This window comes from Salmo trutta, unplaced genomic scaffold (genome assembly GCF_901001165.1).
Source record: "Salmo trutta unplaced genomic scaffold, fSalTru1.1, whole genome shotgun sequence".
NCBI lineage: Eukaryota > Metazoa > Chordata > Actinopteri > Salmoniformes > Salmonidae > Salmo > Salmo trutta.
In genome coordinates this window covers 135,820-146,679 of record NW_021822766.1, presented here as the reverse complement: position 1 = coordinate 146,679, position 10,860 = coordinate 135,820, and the positions used below count along the sequence as shown (strand labels likewise).

General features: G+C 47.3%; 1 protein-coding gene across 1 annotated transcript; it reads right to left on the bottom strand.

Annotated features, from left to right (window-relative positions):
• Positions 1-1,540: 1,540 nt before the first annotated feature.
• Positions 1,541-10,642, bottom strand: LOC115184235 (heterogeneous nuclear ribonucleoprotein A1-like). Its single transcript, XM_029745264.1, has 2 exons — positions 10,619-10,642; positions 1,541-2,269 (listed from the first exon to the last, which is right to left on the bottom strand). The coding sequence occupies exons 1-2, from the start codon at positions 10,640-10,642 to the stop codon at positions 1,541-1,543; spliced, it is 753 nt and encodes a 250-aa protein (XP_029601124.1).
• Positions 10,643-10,860: the final 218 nt, after the last annotated feature.

The following is a 10,860-nucleotide window of genomic DNA, read 5'->3' as shown; positions in this document are numbered from 1 at the left end:
GTATCTGGTGTGACCACCATTTGCCTTATGCAGCGCGACATTTCCTTCTCATAGAGTTGATCAGGCTGTTGATTCTGGCCTGTGGAATGTTGTCCCACTCCTCTTCAATGGCTGTGCGAAGTTGCTGGATATTGGCAGAAACTAACATTCTGTCGTTCACGTCGATCCAGAGCATCCCAAACATGCTCAATGGGTGACATTTCTGGTGAGTATGCAAGCCATGGAAGAACTAGGACATTTTCAGCTTCCAGGAATTGTGTACAGATCCTTGCGACACGGGGCCGTGCATTATCATGCTGAAAAATGAGGTGATGGCGGCGGATGAATGGCACGACAATGGGTCTCAGGATAAAATGCAGTTGTGTTCGTTGTCCTAGCATACCTGCCCATACCATAACCCCACCTCCACCATGGGGCCCATACCATAACCCCACCATGTTCACAACGTTGACGTCAGAAAACCGCTCACCCACACAACGCCACACGCTGTCTGCAATTTGCCCAGTACAGTTGAAACCGGGATTCCTCCTTGGAGAGCACACTTCACCAGCATGCCAGTGGCCATTGAAGGTGAGCATTTGCCCACTTAAGTCGGTTATAACGCCAAACTGCAGTCAGGTCAAGACCCTGGTGCAGACGACGAGCACGCAGATGAGCTTCCCCGAGACAGTTTGACAATTTGTGCAGAATTTCTTCGGTTGTGCAAACCCAGTTTCATCAGCTGTCCGGGTGGCTGGTCTCAGATGAACCCAGTTTCATCAGCTGTCCGGGTGGCTGGTCTCAGATGAACCCAGTTTCATCAGCTGTCCGGGTGGCTGGTCTCAGATGAACCCAGAGTTTCATCAGCTGTCCGGGCGGCTGGTCTCAGATGAACCCAGAGTTTCATCAGCTGTCCGGGTGGCTGGTCTCAGACGATCCCGCAGGCGAAGAAGCCAGATGTGGAGGTCCTGGGCTGGCGTGGTTACATGTAGCCTGCGGTTGCGAGGCCGGTTGGACCTACTGCCAAATTATTCTAAAACAACGTTGGTGGTGGCTTGTGGTAGAGAAATTAACATTCAGCTCTGGTGGACATTCCTGCAGATGCGCACGCTCCCTCAGAACTTGAGACATCTGTGGCATTATGTTGTGTGACAAAACTGCACATTTTAGAGTGGCCTTTTATTGTCCCCGGCACAAGGTGCACCTGTGTAATGATCATGCTGTTTAATCAGCTTCTTGATATACCACACCTGTCAGGCGGATGGATTATCTTGGCAAAGGGATGTAAATACATTTGTTCACAAAATGAGAGAAATGAGCTTTTTGTGCATATGGAACATTTCTGGGATCTTTTATTTCAGCTCCTGAAACATGGGACCAACACTTTACCTGTTGCGTTTTAATGTTTGTTCAGTATAGTAATTTGGTTCAAAGGATAGCGGGGAGACAAAGCCATCTACACCAGTATGATGCGTGCTAAAAGACAGCCCCACGTGCACAGAACTAAATGTTTGCCTCATGCATCATACCTGGATGATCACCCACATGACGCTGATCCACCTTAGAGGCATGTTCCCTCTGCCCCTCCCCAGCCTGATCTCTGCCCCTCCCCAGCCTGATCTCTGCCCCTCCCCAGCCTGATCTCTGCCCCTCCCCAGCCTGATCTCTGCCCCCTCCCCAGCCTGATCTCTGCCCCCTCCCCAGCCTGATCTCTGCCCCCTCCCCAGCCTGATCTCTGCCCCCTCCCCAGCCTGATCTCTGCCCCCTCCCCAGCCTGATCTCTGCCCCCTCCCCAGCCTGCTCTCTGCCCCCTCCCCAGCCTGATCTCTGCCCCCTCCCCAGCCTGATCTCTGCCCCCTCCCCAGCCTGATCTCTGCCCCCTCCCCAGCCTGATCTCTGCCCCCTCCCCAGCCTGATCTCTGTCCCTCCCCAGCCTGATCTCCGTCCCTCCCCAGCCTGATCTCCGTCCCTCCCCAGCCTGATCTCCGTCCCTCCCCAGCCTGATCTCCGCCGCTCCCCAGCCTGATCTCCGCCGCTCCCCAGCCTGATCTCCGCCGCTCCCCAGCCTGATCTCCGCCGCTCCCCAGCCTGATCTCCGCCGCTCCCCAGCCTGATCTCCGCCGCTCCCCAGCCTGATCTCCGCCGCTCCCCAGCCTGATCTCCGCCGCTCCCCAGCCTGATCTCCGCCCCTCCCCAGCCTGATCTCCGCCCCTCCCCAGCCTGATCTCCGCCCCTCCCAGCCTGATCTCTGCCCCTCCCCAGCCTCAGGTAACAAGCTATAGCAATATAGCTGAATGATAAATAAGCAACGACAGGAGGTATGGTGTTGGACAGTCAAACCATCAGGGAATTGAAAGAAGAGGCAGGGCTGAGAACTGGACTAGAGCCCTATGCAGTACACTAGACTAGAGCCCTATGCAGTACACTAGACTAGACTAGAGCCCTATGCAGTACACTAGACTAGACTAGAGCCCTATGCAGTACACTAGACTAGAGCCCTATGCAGTACACTAGACTAGAGCCCTATGCAGCACACTAGACTAGAGCCCTATGCAGCACACTAGACTGGACTAGAGCCCTATGCAGCACACTAGACTGGACTAGAGCCCTATGCAGTACACTAGACTAGAGCCCTATGCAGTACACTAGACTAGAGCCCTATGCAGTACACTAGACTAGAGCCCTATGCAGTACACTAGACTAGAGCCCTATGCAGTACACTAGACTAGAGCCCTATGCAGTACACTAGACTAGAGCCCTATGCAGTACACTAGACTAGAGCCCTATGCAGTACACTAGACTAGAGCCCTATGCAGTACACTAGACTAGAGCCCTATGCAGTACACTAGACTAGAGCCCTATGCAGTACACTAGACTAGAGCCCTATGCAGTACACTAGACTAGAGCCCTATGCAGTACACTAGACTAGAGCCCTATGCAGTACACTAGACTAGAGCCCTATGCAGTACACTAGACTAGAGCCCTATGCAGTACACTAGACTAGAGCCCTATGCAGTACACTAGACTAGAGCCCTATGCAGTACACTAGACTAGAGCCCTATGCAGTACACTAGACTAGAGCCCTATGCAGCACACTAGACTGGACTAGAGCCCTATGCAGCACACTAGACTGGACTAGAGCCCTATGCAGTACACTAGACTGGACTAGAGCCCTATGCAGTCCACTAGACTGGACTAGAGCCCTATGCAGTCCACTAGACTGGACTAGAGCCCTATGCAGTACACTAGGGTAGGGAAAGAAGACGCAGGGCTAGGAGCTGTCAAAGCTCTCCCAGCATATCAACATCACCACATATCGTAAACATGTCGTATACAGCTGGAGGGAAGGGTGGAGGGAATGGAAGGTGAGGTTTAGGGTGGAGGGAATGGAAGGGTTAGGGTGGAGGAGAGGGAATGGGAGGTAAGGGTTAGGGTGGAGGAGAGTTAGGGTGGAGGGGAGGGAATGGAAGGTGAAAGTTAGGGTGGAGGGGAGGGTGGTTAGGGAAGGGTTAGGGTAGAGGGTCAAATAAAATAAGTTATTGGTAACAAACATATTTATCAGATATTATTGTGCGTGTAATGAAATGCTTGTGTTCCTAACTCCAACAGTGCAGTATTATCTAGGGTGAAGGGGAGTGTTTGGCTACGAAAAGCTGAGCTATGGAAAACATACACTGAAGCATGACGCCAAAGGGTATCCAACAGGAAAACAGCGTACCCAGTCAAATATAAACTAGCTAACCCTAACCTTATATAAACTAGCTAACCCTAACCTTATATAAACTAGCTAACCCTAACCTTATATAACCTAGCTAACCCTAATCTTATATAAACTAGCTAACCCTAACCTTATATAAACTAGCTAACCCTAACCTTATATAAACTAGCTAACCCTAACCTTATATAAACTAGCTAACCCTAACCTCATTAACTAGCTAACCCTAACCTTATATAAACTAGCTAACCCTAACCTCATTAACTAGCTAACCCTAACCTCATTAACTAGCTAACCCTAACCTCATTAACTAGCTAACCCTAACCTTATATAACCTAGCTAACCCTAACCTTATATAACCTAGCTAACCCTAACCTTATATAAACTAGCTAACCTTATATAAACTAGCTAACCCTAACCTTATATAACCTAGCTAACCCTAACCTTATATAACCTAGCTAACCCTAACCTTATATAACCTAGCTAACCCTAACCTTATATAACCTAGCTAACCCTAACCTTATATAAACTAGCTAACCCTAACCTTATATAAACTAGCTAACCCTAACCTTATATAAACTAGCTAACCCTAACCTTATAATAAATCATATAGGCTTGAAGCAGATTAAGCGATAAAACATTAAAGGCTAGCTTGAATAGGTAGGTCTTTAGTTGTGTTATATAAACTAGCTAACCCTAACCTTATATAACCTAGCTAACCCTAACCTTATATAACCTAGCTAACCCTAACCTTATAATAAAACATATAGGCTTGAAGCAGATTAAGCGATCAAACATTAAAAGCTAGCTTGAATAGGTAGGTCTTTAGTTGTGTTTTAAACAATGAAATGTAAGCTGCCTCCTTGACATGTGCAGGTAGAGTTTTCCAGAGCTGAGGGGCCATGAGAGAAACAGGGGTTGGAACCCAAATTACTTTGCAATCGTTTTGTTCTGAACAGAAGCATTATTTAGTCTGTTCAGTTTCACTGTGCCAACCAGCAAAATAAAGTTCTGAACTGGTTCAAACCCCCAAAAGGTTTAGGTTGATATCGTTCCTTTCTAAACCTCCAAAATAATTTTTTCAAAGGAATATCTTTTTTACGTTTACACTACCGGTCAAAAGTTTTAGAACACCTACTCATTCAAGGGTTTTTCTTTATTTTTACTATTTTCTACATTGTAGAATAATAGTGAAGACATCAAAACTAATAAATAACACATATGGAATCATGTAGTAACCAAAAAAGTGTTAAACAAATCAAAATTTGAATTTGAGATTCTTCAAATAGCCACCCTTTGCCTTGATGACAGCTTTGCACACTCTTGGCATTCTCTCAACCAGCTTCACCTGGAATGCTTTTCCAACAGTCCTGATGGAGTTCCTACATATGCTGAGCACTTGTAGGCTGCTTTTCCTTCACTCTGCAGTTCGATTCATCCCAAACCATCTCAATTTGGTTGAGGTCGGGGGATTGTGGAGGCCAGGTCATCTGATGCAGCCCTCCATCCCTCTCCTTCTGTCAGGTGGTGGGTGTAGCTGGTGCATAAAGTCAGGCGCAGGAGAGCAGAGGTGAGTGAACAACGCACTTTACTTAAGGCAATAAGCACAAAGTAACAATCCCAATGTGCAAACAAATAACGGTATTCACAAAACACGGGTTAAACAGCACCCGGAAACATACCGACCTAACAATAAACAATCACACACAAAGACATGGGGGAAACAGAGGGTTAAATACACAACATAATGAGGGAAATGAGAACCAGGTGTGTGGTAAAACAAGACATGTTGGGGAGGTACTCAGATCCAGACTCATTGTGGTGAAGAAACTAACGTTGTGGGCGTGGCGTAGCGTTTGGCCGGAGCATGGAGTTTGACTAGCCAGGCAATGCGGATTAAGCAGCTGGCTGTGGAGCATTGGAAAGGTCTCCAGTAAGAGCTTACATTTTGCAGGTGGGGAGAGAGCGTGAAGGAGGATGCTTGGCGCACTGGGAATCTTATGACATGTCATATCTGAATTAGGCCCAATTATACCTACTGAGAAGCGGCTTCTATCCAGGAACTTTCAATATCTTTGAACTTCCGACCAGAGTTGGCTAGCTAACAAGCTTGTGTGTGCAAAGCGGCACCAGAATTAAAATATAGCGCGTTTGACCTTTTTGCAGTTCATAAATCCAATATGAAACATAACTAGAGTATCCTTAATTAGTATTGAAAGTGAATCCATTCTTTTGTAATAAAATTTTAAAAACTCCATAATTTCTGAATCAGGCTTGTAATGTCAGTAGGCTACAGTAGCCTACTGTACACGCCCACAAACACTGGCCAAGACGTTCAGCTACCAGGCAGACACTGGAATACGTTTTGTGACCGAGGGGGCTTTACATAGGCGCTTTGTTGCATTTTTGTGGGACTGGGGAAAAAAATGCCCGGAATGTAAAATAAAGTTATTAACTAGTGCCCATGCTTTAAAAGAGCGGTTCTGTTCCAGAACAGTATAGATCACTTTTGTTCCCGGTTCTGATTCCGTTTCTCTAAAAATGTCAAATTTTCCAGTTTTGTTCCCTGAACCGGTTTTGTTCCCTGAACCGGTTCCAACCCCCTTCAGCCATGCAGCACAGGTTTGTGGCCAGGCTGTTTGAGTCTGATGGCCGTAGTGTGCGTGCTGGGGAATCGTTGGCAAGAAGTTGGCATATGTATTTAGGTGTAACACCCTTGAGGGCATTAAAGGTGAGCAGCAGAATCTTACATTTGATCTGTATTGAATAAGAAGCCAATGGAGGTTGAATAACACCAGTCTTTAATGAGGTCAACCTCTCCTTGTTCCTGTTTGAAATGTTAAGACCACCATCATTCCTGTTCCCAAAAACTCTTAAGGCTTCAAGCCACATTGACTACGGCCCTGTAGCCCTCACAGTGCCAATTCCACCATGACATTCAGGGTCTATTGACTACGGCCCTGTAGCCCTCACAGTGCCAATTCCACCATGACATTCAGGGTCTCTATTGACTACGGCCCTGTAGCCCTCACAGTACCAATTCCACCATGACATTCAGTGTCTATTGACTACGGCCCTGTAGCCCTCACAGTACCAATTCCACCATGACATTCAGGGTCTATTGACTACGGCCCTGTAGCCCTCACAGTACCAATTCCACCATGACATTCAGGGTCTCTATTGACTACTGCCCTGTAGCCCTCACAGTACCAATTCCACCATGACATTCAGGGTCTATTGACTACTGCCCTGTAGCCCTCACAGTGCCAATTCCACCATGACATTCAGGGTCTATTGACTACTGCCCTGTAGCCCTCACAGTACCAATTCCACCATGACATTCAGGGTCTATTGACTACTGCCCTGTAGCCCTCACATTGCCAATTCCACCATGACATTCAGGGTCTATTGACTACTGCCCTGTAGCCCTCACAGTACCAATTCCACCATGACATTCAGGGTCTATTGACTACGGCCCTGTAGCCCTCACAGTACCAATTCCACCATGACATTCAGGGTCTATTGACTACGGCCCTGTAGCCCTCACAGTACCAATTCCACCATGACATTCAGGGTCTCTATTGACTACTGCCCTGTAGCCCTCACAGTACCAATTCCACCATGACATTCAGGGTCTATTGACTACTGCCCTGTAGCCCTCACAGTGCCAATTCCACCATGACATTCAGGGTCTATTGACTACTGCGATGTAGCCCTCACATTGCCAATTCCACCATGACATTCAGGGTCTATTGACTACTGCCCTGTAGCCCTCACAGTACCAATTCCACCATGACATTCAGGGTCTATTGACTACGGCCCTGTAGCCCTCACAGTACCAATTCCACCATGACATTCAGGGTCTATTGACTACTGCCCTGTAGCCCTCACAGTGCCAATTCCACCATGACATTCAGGGTCTATTGACTACTGCCCTGTAGCCCTCACAGTACCAATTCCACCATGATATTCAGGGTCTATTGACTACTGCCCTGTAGCCCTCACAGTACCAATTCCACCATGATATGCAGGGTCTCTATTGAGTGCTTACGTAAGTATTATTAAATGGAACTAATAAAGACATCTAAACTGTAAAAATGTATTTGCTTTTAATCTGGCATGAACACAACCAGTCATGAAACTTTCATCTGATTTCAAACCAATCACTTGAAAAAGTCGGCCTCGGCTCCCTGTGTTCATCCAAACTGCATGTATACTCGTGCCATTTGATGAATGGAGAAAGACATCTGTTACAAATCACCAGTGTGCCCAATTACGTTCAGCGATTGCCATTGGTTAGGCCTACAATCATTGATGCATCCTGATGACAAATGTAGCCTCTCTTTTCATTCCACCTTTATTGAACCAGGTAGGCTAGTTGAGAACAAGTCCTTTATTTAACCAGGTAGGCTAGTTGAGAACAAGTCCTTTATTTAACCAGGTAGGCTAGTTGAGAACAAGTCCTCATTTGCAACTGCGACCTGGCCAAGATAAAGCAAAGCAGTTCGACACATACAACAGAGTTACACATGGAATAAACAAACATACAGTCAATAATACAGTAGAAAAACAATCTATATACAGCATGTGTAAATGAGGTAAGATAAGGGAGGTAAGGCAATAAATAGGCCATGGAGGCGAAGTAATTACAATATAGCAATTAAACACTGGAATGGTAGATGTGCAGAAGATGAATGTGCAAGTAGAGATACTGGGGTGCAAAGGAGCAAGATAAATAAATAAATACAGTATGGGGATGAGGTAGTTGGGTGGGCTGTTTACAGATGGGCTATGTACAGGTGCAGTGATCTGTGAGCTGTTCAGACAGCTGGTGCTTAAAGCTAGTGAGGGAGATATGGGTCTCCAGCTTCAGAGATTTTTGCAGTTTGTTCCAGTCATTGGCAGCAGAGAACTGGAAGGAAAGACGACCGAAGGAGGAATTGGCTTTGGGGGTGACCAGTGAGATATACCTGCTGGAGCGCGTGCTACGAGTGGGTGCTGCTATGGTGACCAGTGAGCTGAGATAAGGCGGGGCTTTACCTAGCAGAGACTTGTAGATGACCTGGAGCCAGTGGGTTTGGTGACGAGTATGAAGCGAGTGCCAGCCACCGAGAGCGTACAGGTCGCTGAAAGTGTCCTGGGAAAAACAGGATGGTCACCCTAACACAAGGTCCATTTATTAGACTGGGCTACAATGTGCATTACCAGTTTATTAGACTGGGCTACAATGTGCATTACCAGTTTATTAGACTGGGCTACAATGTGCATTACCAGTTTATTAGACTGGGCTACAATGTGCATTACCAGTTTATTAGACTGGGCTACAATCTGCATTACCAGTTTATTAGACTGGGCTACAATGTGCATTACCAGTTTATTAGACTGGGCTACAATGTGCATTACCAGTTTATTAGACTGGGCTACAATGTGCATTACCAGATTATTAGACTGGGCTACAATGTGCATTACCAGATTATTAGACTGGGCTACAATGTGCATTACCAGTTTATTAGACTGGGCTACAATGTGCATTACCAGTTTATTAGACTGGGCTACAATGTGCATTACCAGTTTATTAGACTGGGCTACAATGTGCATTACCAGTTTATTAGACTGGGCTACAATGTGCATTACCAGTTTATTAGACTGGGCTACAATGTGCATTACCATGAACTGTAAATAGGCCTACTAGTAGCCACGGATGCAGCGGTTAAAAAACATTGGTGGGTAAACTGACTGCCGGTCAAAAAAACTAATAAAAAAGCAATGCTCCCAATACTTTACTTTAAAAGCATTTTTTCTGAAAAAAGGTGAGTAAACGGCGTTTACCCCCCACTAGGACGACACACCTGAACAGGTAGCCTACCCTCTCAGCCGGGCAATTTAACACACCTGAACAGGTAGCCTACCTTGTCAGCCGGGCAATTTAACACACCTGAACAGGTAGCCTACCTTCTCAGCCGGGCAATTTAACACACCTGAACAGGTAGCCTACCCTCTCAGCCGGGCAATTTAACACACCTGAACAGGTAGCCTACCCTCTCAGCCGGGCAATTTAACACACCTGAACAGGTAGCCTACCTTCTCAGCCGGGCAATTTAACACACCTGAACAGGTAGCCTACCTTCTCAGCCGGGCAATTTAACACACCTGAACAGGTAGCCTACCTTCTCAGCCGGGCAATTTAACACACCTGAACAGGTAGCCTACCTTCTCAGCCGGGCAATTTAACACACCTGAACAGGTAGCCTACCCTCTCAGCTGGGCAATTTAACACACACAGAACAGGTAGCCTACCCTCTCAGCCGAGGCAATTTAACACACCTGAACAGGTAGCCTACCCTCTCAGCCGGGGCAATTTAACACACGCAGAACAGGTAGCCTACCCTCTCAGCCGGGGCAATTTAACACACAGAACAGGTAGCCTGCCCTCTCAGCCGAGGCAATTTAACACACCTGAACACACGCAGAACAGGTAGCCTACCCTCTCAGCCGGGGCAATTTAACACACGCAGAACAGGTAGCCTACCCTCTCAGCCGAGGCAATTTAACACACACAGAACAGGTAGCCTACCCTCTCAGCCGAGGCAATTTAACACACCTGAACAGGTAGCCTACCCTCTCAGCCGAGGCAATTTAACACACCTGAACACACGCAGAACAGGTAGCCTACCCTCTCAGCCGGGGCAATTTAACACACCTGAACACACGAAGAACAGGTAGCCTACCCTCTCAGCCGGGGCAATTTAACACACCTGAACACACGCAGAACAGGTAGCCTACCCTCTCAGCCGGGGCAATTTAACACACCTGAACACACGCAGAACAGGTAGTCTACCCTCTCAGCCGGGGCAATTTAACACACAGAACAGGTAGCCTACCCTCTCAGCCGGGGCAATTTAACACACAGAACAGGTAGTCTACCCTCTTAGCCGGGGCAATTCGCATACCGCCCCCAACAGATCCATAGACGAGGCAATCTCAATTGCAGAACACCTATGTGAGAATGCTGTTCATTGACTACAGCTCAGTGTTCAACACCAATGTATCCTCCAAGCTCGTCACTAAGCTAAGGATCCTGGGACGAAACACCTCCCTCTGCAACTGGATCCTGGACTTCCGGACAGGCCGACCCCAGGTGGTGAGGGTAGGCAACGTCACGTCGG